A 17,241-nucleotide genomic window follows, 5' to 3' on the forward strand; every position below is an offset into this window, starting at 1 on the left:
GTATAATTATTACAGCCAGAATCACGAAAACAATTTCACTCTGTCTCGCTCTGTCTCACTCTAACACACAGGTTTCATGGTCGGTTTTGCCAATTGCAAAATATGAGTTCAAGGATCTCAGAACCTATAAAGCCAGAGCAACCAAATTTGGTATCCACACTCCTGTGATATCGGACCTTGACCGTTTCATGTCCAAATTTCGCCACACCCCCTTCCGCCCCCGCAATGGACGAAAATCTGAGGCAACCACAAATCTCAGAGACTATTAAGGCTAGAGTAACCAAATTTGGTACACACACTCCTTTAAGATGTCACTATAAAACGTATCTCAGAATTTCGCCCCCCCCCCCTCCGCCCCCCCAAAGGACGAAAATCTGTTGCATCCACAATATTGCAGATTTGAGAAAACTAAAAACGCAGAATCATAGAGAATGACCATATCTATCAGATTGCTGAGTCTGGATCAGATCAGATAATTTGTATAGCCAAAAGGAACAATCAATTTGCATTGGCTACGCAGCGCCCCGACGTCACGCTCAGACTGATTTTCTGTCTCTCTCGCACGCACTCTTTGTCGTGTCGTTTAATATTAGCGGCGTCTGCCGGAGGAAAGCCATACTGACTAAGTATCGGGTATAACTGTAGAGTTGCGGTGTCCGCAGCAACTCACAACGTTCCCCCTCCTTTTTGTTTGTTTTTACAATTCAACTTTAAACGACACTCAAACACACTGGTACATTTGATGGCACAATAATTTACAAACATATAAACTGCAGCAACGAAACACTTGTAACCTCGACTAGGCCCGCAGTCAGCAGGGGGGGAAAGGGAAAAAGAGAAAAAGAGAGAGACAAAATATTCGGCACTTTGACGGAGAGACTAAACCTCGAACACGACTCGACTCCACAACGTTCACGACACGACTTTTCTTTGGATAGAGATCCAGACTCGAGACCACTCCACGATCGGGGCAAAAGGCTCCAAAAGTACGAATTGTCAAGAGGGTGTCAAGTGTGTGTGTGTGTGGTGTGAGTCAAGAAAGTAAAGTGGGGCCACGCTCAAAAGTATGCTGTCTCTTCTTTGTAATTCTCCCTAACTTAAAATTTGATTTGCAATCCCCTGTGAGTTTGTCAACTTGATGTTTTGTTGGCTGTAATGCGGTATGTGGTCTTCAGTCCCCTCTACTACCCTTGCCGCCTGCGGAGGGCAGACGACTAGGAATGTAACATGTACATGTGGGCGGGCAGTTTATAGGGGGCGTAGTTGATTTATGCGAAGACTAGCATTTTTGGCTCAATTTAGGCCGTAGTGGTGGGGTGTGGCGGCAACTGATGCTGATTTGAAAATCGATTACGAAACCGATAATCAATTGTCAGCACCGTTGCCGCCGAAGATTTATCACAGATTGTAATAATTTTGTAGTGTGGTGAGAAGGGGGAAGAAGGGGTGAGGAATAGATAAAGAGAAAAGGTAAACAATGCAGGTGCTTTGCGTGGAAAATAAGAGGAAAGACACTAAATAAAAAAGAGACAAGCACTTGCAGAAATAACAATACAGATAAGTTGTAGACTGGAGTGGAGACGACGGAAAAACAGGTAATAAAAGAGATACTACATTTACGTTTCCAATATTACAATAAACATAACAATTTAAAATAATGTCTATATCTTTTTCTATAATTACAGGGAAGACAAAAGCATCGGCCGGCATAGCAAAACACAATGCTTGTAAAGACATTGCGTTGCATACCGGCCGACCCCGTCGTCCCCCTGGTCGTCGAAATTGGCGTCATACGGAGTCGTCAGAGGTAGCTGCAATTAGCACCTCGTCGTCGTTGTGGCTGTGGCTGCCCTCTTGGAGAACCAGTGGCACTGGTCCGGCCACCAGCTGGGAGCCAGGAGTAGATGGCACACATATTACTGTGGCGACACAGGTCCGGCCGCCAAAGGGAAATGGATGTGAGTGTGTGTGTGCGTCGGCAATTGTGGCCCTAATGTAGGGCGAGTGGCACTGGTCCGGCCACCAGCAGTGGGCAATGGCGGTCGATGACACGCCTACTCGAACGGCACATGTCCGGCCGCCCAAGTGTAATGGATGTGTGTGTGTGTGTGTCTGAATGGCTGGCGGTAAGTATTTTGAGAGCCCTTTTTAATCATATTTGTGGCTGATAAATTTTTCCTTTTCCAGGACCATAGGTACGACTTTTTCAATGGGCTAACGGATATTTCCCTTGTCCAAATTAATGCCGTTAAAAACATTAGGGACAGACTTCTTGACCTCGTTTTTGTTAACGATGGTTCTCTTGCTACGGTATCTAGAGAAAGCCCAATATCTCTCCCTGAAGATCCTTACCATCCAACTTTGATGATATCACTGGAGTGTACACAATCTGGAGGTGCTGACAGTTCCATCGCTCCTTGTCACATAAAGTGTTTTCGCAAAACAAACTTTATCGATTTAGATCTACATCTCTCGCGTGTTGATTGGTCGTTTCTTTATTCATTACCGAACATAGATGCAACTGTTAACTCGTTTTATAGTTCTATTTACTCCGCCCTAAATACGTTTGTTCCAGATATCACTGTACCTGTATCGTCCAAGCCTCCCTGGTTCTCCAAGTATTTGTCATACTTAAAAAATAATAAATCCCGGCTGTATAAAAAGTACCAGAAGTCGGGCTCCACGTTGGCCTTAGCTGTATACTCCTCCGCTCGCTCTCTATTCCTTGCCGTCAATAGTCAGTGTTATAATCATTACCTTTCACAATGTAGTAGAAACTTTCGTAGTGATCCTAAAAAATTCTATTCGTTCGTTAACTCTAAGCGCAAGTCAAACGGTTTTCCTCCGTCCCTTCATTACCAGAACAAAACAGAAGCTTCTGCTGTTGGTATTGCAAATTTATTCGCTAACTTTTTCCAAACAACGTACTTGTCTCATATTTACAACGCATCCACTCCGTATCCGTACCAGCTACCTCAAGCTAACAGCATTTTTCTGCCCTTTTTCGAGGAAAGCGTTGTTCTGGAAGGTTTGTCATCTATGGACATGTCGTTTTCTGCGGGTCCAGATAAGGTACCAAGTTGCATCTTAAAACACTGTGCCCAGTCCCTTTGCAAACCCTTGACCTTTCTCTTCAACCTCTCCTTGGAACAGTCTTGTCTCCCAGTAATTTGGAATGAGTCCTATATCATTCCGCTTCACAAAAAAGGTTCAAGATCAAACATTGAAAACTATCGCGGTATCGCAAAGCTTTCCGCCATCCCGAAGCTTCTTGAGTTCCCGGTCACCCGGCAACTTCAACATCTTTGTTGCAGCTTGATATCTCCGTCGCAACACGGTTTTTTCAGACATCGACTAACCTTCTTGAGTTTTCTAACCTAATCCACCGTGGTTTTCAAATTGGTTTGCAGACGGATGTAGTTTTTACTGACTTCAGCAAGGCATTCGATTCTGTGAACCATGCTCTGCTTATTCACAAGCTCTCTTTATTAGGGTTCCCAACGAATCTTCTAGATTGGATTTTGTCCTATCTCTCTAACCGTACTCAACGTGTTTTGTTTTCTAACGTGTTGTCAAATACTGTAAATGTTACTTCAGGTGTGCCACAGGGAAGTCATCTGGGCCCGCTTCTGTTCATTTTTTATACCCGATACTCAAAATGAGTATTGGGGTATATTAGATTTGTGGTAAAAGTGGATGTGTGTAACGTCCAGAAGGAATCGTTTCCGACCCTATAAAGTATATATATTCTTGATCAGCATCAATAGCCGAGTCGATTGAGCCATGTCTGTCTGTCCGTCTGTCCGTCCCCTTCAGCGCCTAATGCTCAAAGACTATAAGAGCTAGAGTAACGATGTTTTGGATCCAGACTTCTGTGATATGTCACTGCTCCAAAAATATTTCAAAACTTTGCCCCGCCCACTTCCGCCCCCACAAAGGGCGAAAATCTGTGGCATCCACAATTTCGACGATACGAGAAAACTAAAAACGCAGAATCGTAGAAGATGACTATATCTTCTAGAGTGCAAAATCTGAACCAGATCGTATAATTATTACAGCCAGAATCACGAAAACAATTTCACTCTTTCTCGCTCTGTCTCACTCTAACACACAGGTTTCATGGTCGGTTTTGCCAATTGCAAAATATGAGTTCAAGGATCTCAGAACCTATAAAAGCCAGAGCAACCAAATTTGGTATCCACACTCCTGTGATATCGGACCTTGACCGTTTCATGTCCAAATTTCGCCACACCCCCTTCCGCCCCCGCAAAGGACGAAAATCTGAGGCAACCACAAATCTCAGAGACTATTAAGGCTAGAGTAACCAAATTTGGTACACACACTCCTTTAAGATGTCACTATAAAACGTATATCTCAGAATTTCGCCCCACCCCCATCCGCCCCCACAAAGGACGAAAATCTGTTGCATCCACAATATTGCAGATTTGAGAAAACTAAAAACGCAGAATCATAGAGAATGACCATATCTATCAGATTGCTGAGTCTGGATCAGATCAGATAATTTTTATAGCCAAAAGGAACAAATCAATTTGCATTGGCTACGCAGCGCCCGACGTCACGCTCAGCCTGATTTTCTGTCTCTCTCGCACGCACTTTTTGTCGTGTCGTTTAATATTAGCGGCGTCTGCCGGAGGAAAGCCATACTGACTAAGTATCGGGTATAACTGTAGAGTTGCGGTGTCCGCAGCAACTCACAACGTTCCCCCTCGTTTTATTTGTGAATGACCTTCCTAAAGTTATAACATACTCTACTACACTAATGTATGCTGATGATGTCAAAATCTGTCTTTCTTACTCTGATTGGTATTTGCACACACGCCTTCAACTTGATCTAAGTGAACTACTATTGTGGTGTTCAACTAATCTTCTTTTTCTGAACCTTTCCAAATGCAAACTTATGACATTTTACCGTCGCGCTCCTCATTGTTCGCGCTCCCATATGTTCTAGGAAATCATGTCCTTGAGCGAATTTCGAGTTCAAATGACCTCGGAATCCTTTCTGATCATAAGATGTGTTTTAACACCCATATAGCTGCAACTGTAAATAAAGCTAAGGGTGTTTTAGCGTTCATCGAGCGTTGGTCCAAGGAGTTTGACGACCCGTACGTTACGAAACAACTGTACATCTCATTAGTACGTCCTATATTGGAGTATTGTTCTTGTGTGTGGAGCCCGCAGTATAAAGTACAGCAGGCTGTTATTGAATCCGTGCAAAAGCAATTTTTAATTTTTGCCCGGAACTTTAACTGGGACTCAGGTAGAATCTTGCCACCCTACCGGTCTAGGCTAAATCTTATTGACCTGCCGTCGTTGCACCATCGCAGAATATGCAATGGCGTAATGTTCGTGCACAAGCTCCTTCTTGGGACTGTTGACTCCCAAAATCTCGTGGGTCAGATTGACTTGGCCGTTCCATCTAGACCTACCCGTACTTTTAGGCCTATCCGTCTACCCATATGTAGGTCTAATTATGCTGATCATGAACCTTTTAGGGTTTTATGCTATAATTATAACTCCCTCTGTCAAACCCTATCCCCTGAACTGTCTCTTAAACTAATTGCATGCAATATTTATAATCATTTAAATTTAGCTAACTTTAAACTTATCTTTTTCCGCCTTTAGTAACTAAGTACCATTATTAACAGATAATTGTTAATTTAATAAATAAATAAATAAATAGCTCAAGTATAATTTTGTGTTCGTGTGTGGCATCGTCAAAAAACACAGTAAAAAATATATATAACATTGGATTCCCGTTAGAGATTGATTACTTGGCCAAACGTGGGGCCGTATCCTTGCAAATCGTCAGATCAATAAACTCCACCAGTGTTCGGGTCGGGCGGCCATTCCCTTGCGCAGATACTCGTATTCGAAGCCCTTTGTCACCATAACATTTGTGGCATCCTTTGAGGGAGAAAGTCCATAAGCTCTGCGCCCAAACAAAGCGCCCCACAATACTCACAATATGCATCCACTGGCCACAGGGCACATACTCACGGAGAAAGGCAGTGGCCTTGCTGGGACGTCCACCTCGGTCAATGCCATAGTTCTGCACATCGCTTCGTCCCCCGGCACGCACGGCCTTGCTGTAATATTTCCACAATGGGAAGCGCCACACACGATCTCCGGTATGCATGCTGGCGTGCTTGATCTGCTGCCACAGGATCTCCGAGTTGGTAAAGACCCCCGCAGCCGACTCATCCAGGGCCTGCCGCATGTAGCCCGAGCAGGTGCCGACGTCAATGATGCACTTGGGACAGAAGTTTTGCGCATACAGCAGGGCGTCTGCCAGGACCAGTACATCCTCGTGATCGGTGCACTGGATCTCGATGGTCTTGCCGTTCATGGACTTGACCATGTCCCCAGTACGGACCGAATTGCAGCCCACTACGTTTTCACAAAGAGGTATCAGGCCGCGAATGTTGACCTAAGAACAGCATTATTATTCAAGGAGATATCATTTCTGTCCTGAGTACTTACCGGTAAACGCAGGCCAGCCACAGCTCGACAACAGGCCACCACAACGGCGGCCCCGGTCATGTCGCCACGCATATGGAAGAGCTCATGTTTCTCTTTCAGGCACAATCCTCCAGCATCGTAAGTCACGCCTTGGCCCACCAGCACAATGGGGCGCTCCTCGGCACAGGTGCCGTAGTAACTCAGCTCCAGGAAGATGGGTGGCTCGCACGAGGCCTTGCCCACAGCCAGGAAGGCGTGCATTGACTGGCTCTCGGCCCAGCCCTCGACCTTGACCTCCACATTGACACCGGATTTGCACAGCACCTCGACGACATTCTGCGCAAAAGCTGTGGGTGTGAGGAGGTTGGAGGGCATCTCCTGCAGCTGTCTCGTCAGGTTCTGGGCGGCTGCCTTCTGCAGACCAATGCGCCATCCTTCAAGGTCGCAGACCTCGTCTTTTCTTGCGTATAAGTCCAGCGACGCTGGATAGCCTGGGGACGTGGTCGCAGGCGCTGCAAGCATTATTTTTCGTTAAGCCCACACAAAGTACCAAATATCACAATATTCTAGATACGTATTTCGTGTTCAATTTCTAGCAATAGAGAATGCCAAATTGAGGCGATGAATGTACTCCATGAGAAAGTGACACTCACTTCAAGGGCTATTTGGTCGGTACATTCAGGAAATTCGAAAGGATCAGTATCTAAAAACGAGTGGACATCGGCCCTTCACTCACTACTGTTTTGGTTTGTCTGTCCTCGGAGGAGTAAACATATCTATGTATGTATATCTTTGACAAATGGGGCTAACAAATCATGAACTCTTGAAGGGCCATGGTACTCAAATAGATGTGGCTCTGGATGAGTGTAACTTCCAGAAGGAAGCCTTTTCGTCCTATGAGCGTCCTTGATGAGCACCTAGATATCAGAGACCATGAAAGCTAGAGCAACCAAATTGTATATCCAGACACCTGGACCCGTCCGCTTCCACAAAGACCAAAAATCTGTGGAATTCACAATTAACGCAGAATCGTAGAGAACGCCATATTTACTAGACTGTCAAATGTGGATGAGATCGGATCGTTATTATAGCCATAACGACCAAATCGCCTTCCACGCGCTTACTCATTCTCTCTCGATCTCTCTATCCATCTCACACACTCTTTCTCGTGCAGTGTGTTCGCTCTAGCGGAGGGAAGCGAGACAGAACGGCGGGCTTGTGTGTAAGAAAGAGAGAGAGGGAGAAAAGTTCCACTCTCCTATCTCATGACAAGTGCGAGCATAATTCAGAGTTTACTTCGTTCCCGCTCGTTAAAGAATCTTTTTTGTATAAGTGGGTGATAAAAAAGAAAGGTTTTAAAATCAAAACGTTTGTAAGATATGAATATTAGTTTATAAGATTTGAATATTAGTTTAAGAGTTACTCATCGATAGTATTATAAGAAATACCAATGTACTCGATATATCGATACTTGTCCTCGACAAGTATCGATATGCCAACACACATTAATTGATATACGACAATGAAGACAGAAGAACATATAATAAAACCGTGCTATTAAAAGTTTACATATCAGGTGTGGGGTTTGCCCAAAAAAAAAAAAATAAATAAAACTCTGCGATGAACTATGCAGACATAAGAGCGAAAACCAAAAGTGAACTTAGCGCCATATTGCGTAGGCAAAACGTATATTTTGATCAAGATGCCAACATACACCAATTACGTACAGCAGTGAAAAAAATCATGGAAGACACGCATGAGCTAGGAAATACGGCGCCAAGCGCAGACGAGACTATGCAGGCAGACATTTTTGCAGTCCCGGTTGAGCGCGAGATAGATAGAGACAACCGTAGTGCACAACACGCAGTAAAAGCGGCGCCAGAAGAACATGGTGAAAATGTGCAGAAGGCTCGAGAAGCATTCATGCCGCGACAAGATAACGCGTGTTCGAAATTGACCATGCGATCAGATGAATACGAAGAAGAATCGCGCCGTTTGCAGCAGTTGGAACAATTGTACGTTTCTCGCAAGCGCTTAGCTGATCTCAAATTAAGCATATTGAAAACGGAGAAAGAGGCTATGGAGTTGGAAACGCCGAGAGATTGCATCGACTTGACACACATTGAGGCGCTGATGCGTCCATTTTCTGGAGATGACGACCAGGCTGTAACCAGTTGGATAAGTAACTTTGAGGACATTATGAATTTCCATGGTGTATCCGAGTCAAAATGCTGGATATTAGCGAAGCGGCTGCTAGGCGGATCGGCGAAGGCGTACATCGAACATGTGGCGCCTTTGACTTGGCAATTGATGCGAGCAGAATTGCTCAACGTCTTTGAGCAGAAAGTGACAGCGTGGGACATTGGATAGCGACTGGAGGCACGGAAAATTGCAAATAATGAAAGCGCATTGCAATATTTCGTCGCAATGTGCAGCATAGCGTCGCAAGCAGACATGGCCACGAGCGATGTGGTCAAATTCATCGTAGAGGGACTGCAGGACAAGACGGGCATGGCAGCATCCATGCTATACTGCATCACACTCAACGAGTTGCGTGACAAGATGGTCACCTATGATAAGGTCAGAAGAGCTCCTGGCGTCGTAGCAATTCGTAGCGAAGGTATGACAAAGGGAAAACTAAATGTGAGTATGGCAGTTGGGCAGCAGCAAGGTGGTGGCGCAATGCGTTGCTACAACTGTCGGCAATTTGGGCACGTTATGAAGGAATGCAGTCAGCCAAAGAGACCGGATGGGGCATGTTTTAACTGTTGGAGTACCAGCCACCTATATTCGCAGTGCCCGAAACGAAAGATGGCCACTAGGGTAGCTGCAGTTCAAGATGAGGAGCGACCAGGAGAAAAAAAAACGACGATTTAGCGGCTGTCCAGTTCATCACTTTATGACTTCCGTTTGGTGAACAAAGAGGCGTCAGTATTTTTAGTCTATTTGATACAGGTAGCCCTGTAAGTTTTATTCATAAGTCTTTGATACCGAAGTCGGCTATAGTTGAAGCCTATAATGAAGTTAGGAAATACTATGGACTAGGAGGACAACCAATTCCCATATGGGGAAAATTTAAGTGCCATATTGAATTTTGCACAAAGAAATATATCGTTTTATTAAACATCGTAGATGATAACATGCTGCCTTTGCCGGTATTGTTGGGACGCGATGCCCTTAAAGTTATTGAAGTAAAATTAGTTCATAAGAAAAATATCAATGCGAAGCAACACACACCATTAAGTTCGTTAAAGCAAAAAGCTATTAGTTTGTCTCTCTTTGTCACTCTTTGTCATGTCGATTAATATTAGCGGCCTCTGCCGGAGGAGAGCCATACTGACTAAGTATCGGGTATAAATGTAGAGTTGCGGTACGCAGCAACTCACAACGTTCCCCCTCGTTTTTGTTTGTTTTTACAATTCAACTTTAAACGACACTCAAACACACTGGTACATTTGATGGCACAATAATTTACAAACATATAAACTGCAGCAACGAAACACTTGTAACCTCGACTAGGCCCGCAGTCAGCAGGGTGGGAAAGGGAAAAAGAGAAAAAGAGAGAGACAAAATATTCGGCACTTTGACGGAGAGACTAAACCTCGAACACGACTCGACTCCACAACGTTCACGACACGACTTTTCTTTTGGATAGAGATCCAGACTCGAGACCATTCCACGATCGGGGCAAAAGGCTCCAAAAGTACGAATTGACAAGAGGGTGTCAAGTGTGTGTGTGTGTGGTGTGAGTCAAGAAAGTAAAGTGGGGCCACGCTCAAAAGTATGCTGTCTCTTCTTTGTAATTCTCCCTAACTTAAAATTTGATTTGCAATCCCCTGTGAGTTTGTCAACTTGATGTTTGGTTGGCTGTAATGCGGTATGTGGTCTTCAGTCCCCTCTACTAGACAGGCAGACGACTAGGAATGTAACATGTACATGTGGGCGGGCAGTTTATAGGGGGCGTAGTTGATTTATGCGAAGACTAGCATTTTTGGCTCAATTTAGGCCGTAGTGGTGGGGTGTGGCGGCAACTGATGCTGATTTGAAAATCGATTACGAAACCGATAATCAATTGTCAGCACCGTTGCCGCCGAAGATTTATCACAGATTGTAATAATTTTGTAGTGTGGTGAGAAGGGGGAAGAAGGGGTGAGGAATAGATAAAGAGAAAAGGTAAACAATGCAGGTGCTTTGCGTGGAAAATAAGAGGAAAGACACTAAATAAAAAAGAGACAAGCACTTGCAGAAATAACAATACAGATAAGTTGTAGACTGGAGTGGAGACGACGGAAAAACAGGTAATAAAAGAGATACTACATTTACGTTTCCAATATTACAATAAACATAACAATTTAAAATAATGTCTATATCTTTTTCTATAATTACAGGGAAGACAAAAAGCATCGGCCGGCATAGCAAAACACAATGCTTGTAAAGACATTGCGTTGCATACCGGCCGACCCCGTCGTCCCCCCTGGTCGTCGAAATTGGCGTCATACGAAGTCGTCAGAGGTAGCTGCAATTAGCACCTCGTCGTCGTTGTGGCTGTGGCTGCCCTCTTGGAGAACCAGTGGCACTGGTCCGGCCACCAGCTGGGAGCCAGGAGTAGATGGCACACATATTACTGTGGCGACACAGGTCCGGCCGCCAAAGGGAAATGGATGTGAGTGTGTGTGTGCGTCGGCAATTGTGGCCCTAATGTAGGGCGAGTGGCACTGGTCCGGCCACCAGCAGTGGGCAATGGCGGTCGATGACACGCCTACTCGAACGGCACATGTCCGGCCGCCCAAGTGTAATGGATGTGTGTGTGTGTGTGTCTGAATGGCTGGCGGTAAGTATTTTGAGAGCCCTTTTTAATCATATTTGTGGCTGATAAATTTTTCCTTTTCCAGGACCATAGGTACGACTTTTTCAATGGGCTAACGGATATTTCCCTTGTCCAAATTAATGCCGTTAAAAACATTAGGGACAGACTTCTTGACCTCGTTTTTGTTAACGATGGTTCTCTTGCTACGGTATCTAGAGCAAGCCCAATATCTCTCCCTGAAGATCCTTACCATCCAACTTTGTTGATATCACTGGAGTGTACACAATCTGGAGGTGCTGACAGTTCCATCGCTCCTTGTCACATAAAGTGTTTTCGCAAAACAAACTTTATCGATTTAGATCTACATCTCTCGCGTGTTGATTGGTCGTTTCTTTATTCATTACCGAACATAGATGCAACTGTTAACTCGTTTTATAGTTCATTTACTCCGCCCTAAATACGTTTGTTCCAGATATCACTGTACCTGTATCGTCCAAGCCTCCCTGGTTCTCCAAGTATTTGTCATACTTAAAAAATAATAAATCCCGGCTCTATAAAAAGTACCAGAAGTCGGGCTCCACGTTGGCCTTAGCTGTATACTCCTCCGCTCGCTCTCTATTCCTTGCCGTCAATAGTCAGTGTTATAATCATTACCTTTCACAATGCAGTAGAAACTTTCGTAGTGATCCTAAAAAATTCTATTCGTTCGTTAACTCTAAGCGCAAGTCAAACGGTTTTCCTCCGTCCCTTCATTACCAGACCAAAACAGAAGCTTCTGCTGTTGGTATTGCAAATTTATTCGCTAACTTTTTCCAAACAACGTACTTGTCTCATATTTACAACGCATCCACTCCGTATCCGTACCAGCTACCTCAAGCTAACAGCATTTTTCTGCCCTTTTTCGAGGAAAGCGTTGTTCTGGAAGGTTTGTCATCTATGGACATGTCGTTTTCTGCGGGTCCAGATAAGGTACCAAGTTGCATCTTAAAACACTGTGCCCAGTCCCTTTGCAAACCCTTGACCTTTCTCTTCAACCTCTCCTTGGAACAGTCTTGTCTCCCAGTAATTTGGAATGAGTCCTATATCATTCCGCTTTACAAAAAAGGTTCAAGATCAAACATTGAAAACTATCGCGGTATCGCAAAGCTTTCCGCCATCCCGAAGCTTCTTGAGTTCCTGGTCACCCGGCAACTTCAACATCTTTGTTGCAGCTTGATATCTCCGTCGCAACACGGTTTTTTCAGACATCGTTCAACATCGACTAACCTTCTTGAGTTTTCTAACCTAATCCACCGTGGTTTTCAAATTGGTTTGCAGACGGATGTAGTTTTTACTGACTTCAGCAAGGCATTCGATTCTGTGAACCATGCTCTGCTTATTCACAAGCTCTCTTTATTAGGGTTCCCAACGAATCTTCTAGATTGGATTTTGTCCTATCTCTCTAACCGTACTCAACGTGTTTTGTTTTCTAACGTGTTGTCAAATACTGTAAATGTTACTTCAGGTGTGCCACAGGGAAGTCATCTGGGCCCGCTTCTGTTCATTTTTTATACCCGATACTCAAAATGAGTATTGGGGTATATTAGATTTGTGGTAAAAGTGGATGTGTGTAACGTCCAGAAGGAATCGTTTCCGACCCTATAAAGTATATATATTCTTGATCAGCATCAATAGCCGAGTTGATTGAGCCATGTCTGTCTGTCCGTCTGTCCGTCCCCTTCAGCGCCTAATGCTCAAAGACTATAAGAGCTAGAGTAACGATGTTTTGGATCCAGACTTCTGTGATATGTCACTGCTCCAAAAATATTTCAAAACTTTGCCCCGCCCACTTCCGCCCCCACAAAGGGCGAAAATCTGTGGCATCCACAATTTCGACGATACGAGAAAACTAAAAACGCAGAATCGTAGAAGATGACTATATCTTCTAGAGTGCAAAATCTGAACCAGATCGTATAATTATTACAGCCAGAATCACGAAAACAATTTCACTCTTTCTCGCTCTGTCTCACTCTAACACACAGGTTTCATGGTCGGTTTTGCCAATTGCAAAATATGAGTTCAAGGATCTCAGAACCTATAAAAGCCAGAGCAACCAAATTTGGTATCCACACTCCTGTGATATCGGACCTTGACCGTTTCATGTCCAAATTTCGCCACACCCCCTTCCGCCCCCGCAAAGGACGAAAATCTGAGGCAACCACAAATCTCAGAGACTATTAAGGCTAGAGTAACCAAATTTGGTACACACACTGCTTTAAGATGTCACTATAAAACGTATATCTCAGAATTTCGCCCCACCCCCTTCCGACCCCACAAAGGACGAAAATCTGTTGCATCCACAATATTGCAGATTTGAGAAAACTAAAAACGCAGAATCATAGAGAATGACCATATCTATCAGATTGCTGAGTCTGGATCAGATCAGATAATTTTTATAGCCAAAAGGAACAAATCAATTTGCATTGGCTACGCAGCGCCCGACGTCACGCTCAGCCTGATTTTCTGTCTCTCTCGCACGCACTTTTTGTCGTGTCGTTTAATATTAGCGGCGTCTGCCGGAGGAAAGCCATACTGACTAAGTATCGGGTATAACTGTAGAGTTGCGGTGTCCGCAGCAACTCACAACGTTCCCCCTCGTTTTATTTGTGAATGACCTTCCTAAAGTTATAACATACTCTACTACACTAATGTATGCTGATGATGTCAAAATCTGTCTTTCTTACTCTGATTGGTATTTGCACACACGCCTTCAACTTGATCTAAGTGAACTACTATTGTGGTGTTCAACTAATCTTCTTTTTCTGAACCTTTCCAAATGCAAACTTATGACATTTTACCGTCGCGCTCCTCATTGTTCGCGCTCCCATATGTTCTAGGAAATCATGTCCTTGAGCGAATTTCGAGTTCAAATGACCTCGGAATCCTTTCTGATCATAAGATGTGTTTTAACACCCATATAGCTGCAACTGTAAATAAAGCTAAGGGTGTTTTAGCGTTCATCGAGCGTTGGTCCAAGGAGTTTGACGACCCGTACGTTACGAAACAACTGTACATCTCATTAGTACGTCCTATATTGGAGTATTGTTCTTGTGTGTGGAGCCCGCAGTATAAAGTACAGCAGGCTGTTATTGAATCCGTGCAAAAGCAATTTTTAATTTTTGCCCGGAACTTTAACTGGGACTCAGGTAGAATCTTGCCACCCTACCGGTCTAGGCTAAATCTTATTGACCTGCCGTCGTTGCACCATCGCAGAATATGCAATGGCGTAATGTTCGTGCACAAGCTCCTTCTTGGGACTGTTGACTCCCAAAATCTCGTGGGTCAGATTGACTTGGCCGTTCCATCTAGACCTACCCGTACTTTTAGGCCTATCCGTCTACCCATATGTAGGTCTAATTATGCTGATCATGAACCTTTTAGGGTTTTATGCTATAATTATAACTCCCTCTGTCAAACCCTATCCCCTGAACTGTCTCTTAAACTAATTGCATGCAATATTTATAATCATTTAAATTTAGCTAACTTTAAACTTATCTTTTTCCGCCTTTAGTAACTAAGTACCATTATTAACAGATAATTGTTAATTTAATAAATAAATAAATAAATAGCTCAAGTATAATTTTGTGTTCGTGTGTGGCATCGTCAAAAAACACAGTAAAAAATATATATAACATTGGATTCCCGTTAGAGATTGATTACTTGGCCAAACGTGGGGCCGTATCCTTGCAAATCGTCAGATCAATAAACTCCACCAGTGTTCGGGTCGGGCGGCCATTCCCTTGCGCAGATACTCGTATTCGAAGCCCTTTGTCACCATAACATTTGTGGCATCCTTTGAGGGAGAAAGTCCATAAGCTCTGCGCCCAAACAAAGCGCCCCACAATACTCACAATATGCATCCACTGGCCACAGGGCACATACTCACGGAGAAAGGCAGCGGCCTTGCTGGGACGTCCACCTTGGTCAATGCCATAGTTCTGCACATCGCTTCGTCCCCCGGCACGCACGGCCTTGCTGTAATATTTCCACAATGGGAAGCGCCACACACGATCTCCGGTATGCATGCTGGCGTGCTTGATCTGCTGCCACAGGATCTCCGAGTTGGTAAAGACCCCCGCAGCCGACTCATCCAGGGCCTGGCGCATGTAGCCCGAGCAGGTGCCGACGATCATTGACGTCACTTGGGACAGAAGTTTTGCGCATACAGCAGGGCGTCTGCCAGGACCAGTACATCCTCGTGATCGGTGCACTGGATCTCGATGGTCTTGCCGTTCATGGACTTGACCATGTCCCCAGTACGGACCGAATTGCAGCCCACTACGTTTTCACAAAGAGGTATCAGGCCGCGAATGTTGACCTAAGAACAGCATTATTATTCAAGGAGATATCATTTCTGTCCTGAGTACTTACCGGTAAACGCAGGCCAGCCACAGCTCGACAACAGGCCACCACAACGGCGGCCCCGGTCATGTCGCCACGCATATGGAAGAGCTCATGTTTCTCTTTCAGGCACAATCCTCCAGCATCGTAAGTCACGCCTTGGCCCACCAGCATAATGGGGCGCTCCTCGGCACAGGTGCCGTAGTAACTCAGCTCCAGGAAGATGGGTAGCTCGCACGAGGCCTTGCCCACAGCCAGGAAGGCGTGCATTGACTGGCTCTCGGCCCAGCCCTCGACCTTGACCTCCACATTGACACCGGATTTGCACAGCACCTCGACGACATTCTGCGCAAAAGCTGTGGGTGTGAGGAGGTTGGAGGGCATCTCCTGCAGCTGTCTCGTCAGGTTCTGGGCGGCTGCCTTCTGCAGACCAATGCGCCATCCTTCGAGGTCGCAGACCTCGTCTTTTCTTGCGTATAAGTCCAGCGACGCTGGATAGCCTGGGGACGTGGTCGCAGGCGCTGCAAGCATTATTTTTCGTTAAGCCCACACAAAGTACCAAATATCACAATATTCTAGATACGTATTTCGTGTTCAATTTCTAGCAATAGAGAATGCCAAATTGAGGCGATGAATGTACTCCATGAGAAAGTGACACTCACTTCAAGGGCTATTTGGTCGGTACATTCAGGAAATTCGAAAGGATCAGTATCTAAAAACGAGTGGACATCGGCCCTTCACTCACTACTGTTTTGGTTTGTCTGTCCTCGGAGGAGTAAACATATCTATGTATGTATATCTTTGACAAATGGGGCTAACAAATCATGAACTCTTGAAGGGCCATGGTACTCAAATAGATGTGGCTCTGGATGAGTGTAACTTCCAGAAGGAAGCCTTTTCGTCCTATGAGCGTCCTTGATGAGCACCTAGATATCAGAGACCATGAAAGCTAGAGCAACCAAATTGTATATCCAGACACCTGGACCCGTCCGCTCCCACAAAGACCAAAAATCTGTGGAATTCACAATTAACGCAGAATCGTAGAGAACGCCATATTTACTAGACTGTCAAATGTGGATGAGATCGGATCGTTATTATAGCCATAACGACCAAATCGCCTTCCACGCGCTTACTCATTCTCTCTCGATCTCTCTATCCATCTCACACACTCTTTCTCGTGCAGTGTGTTCGCTCTAGCGGAGGGAAGCGAGACAGAACGGCGGGCTTGTGTGTAAGAAAGAGAGAGAGGGAGAAAAGTTCCACTCTCCTATCTCATGACAAGTGCGAGCATAATTCAGAGTTTACTTCGTTCCCGCTCGTTAAAGAATCTTTTTTGTATAAGTGGGTGATAAAAAAGAAAGGTTTTTAAAATCAAAACGTTTGTAAGATATGAATATTAGTTTATAAGATTTGAATATTAGTTTAAGAGTTACTCATCGATAGTATTATAAGAAATACCAATGTACTCGATATATCGATACTTGTCCTCGACAAGTATCGATATGCCAACACACATTAATTGATATACGACAATGAAGACAGAAGAACATATAATAAAACCGTGCTATTAAAAG

General features: G+C 44.5%; 1 protein-coding gene and 2 pseudogenes across 1 annotated transcript; all 3 read right to left on the reverse strand.

Moving 5' to 3' along the window:
* Window positions 1-5,826: 5,826 nt before the first annotated feature.
* On the reverse strand, window positions 5,827-7,002 carry LOC113567218 (annotated as a pseudogene).
* A 7,909-nt stretch (window positions 7,003-14,911) lies between these two features.
* On the reverse strand, window positions 14,912-15,446 carry LOC113567219 (cytosol aminopeptidase-like). The gene is made up of 2 exons (XM_026994394.1): window positions 15,178-15,446; window positions 14,912-15,119 (listed from the first exon to the last, which is right to left on the reverse strand). Exons 1-2 carry the CDS (start codon window positions 15,430-15,432, stop codon window positions 15,021-15,023), a joined length of 354 nt encoding a protein of 117 aa, XP_026850195.1. The 5' UTR covers window positions 15,433-15,446; the 3' UTR covers window positions 14,912-15,020.
* An 18-nt stretch (window positions 15,447-15,464) lies between these two features.
* On the reverse strand, window positions 15,465-16,198 carry LOC113567216 (annotated as a pseudogene).
* Between the last annotated feature and the right edge of the window lie 1,043 nt (window positions 16,199-17,241).

Source organism: Drosophila persimilis, unplaced genomic scaffold, assembly GCF_003286085.1.
Source record: "Drosophila persimilis strain 14011-0111.01,24,50 unplaced genomic scaffold, DperRS2 tig00002512-arrow-arrow-pilon, whole genome shotgun sequence".
NCBI lineage: Eukaryota > Metazoa > Arthropoda > Insecta > Diptera > Drosophilidae > Drosophila > Drosophila persimilis.

Excerpts from the sequence above, each read along its gene's own strand:
- LOC113567219 (XM_026994394.1), bottom strand. The coding sequence starts at position 15,432 with ATGCGCCAGGCCCTGGATGAGTCGGCTGCGGGGGTCTTTACCAACTCG. Across the intron at positions 15,120-15,177 it reads GTGGCCAGTGGATGCATATT|GATGCCACAAATGTTATGGT; the intron begins GTGAGTATTGTG and ends TCTCCCTCAAAG.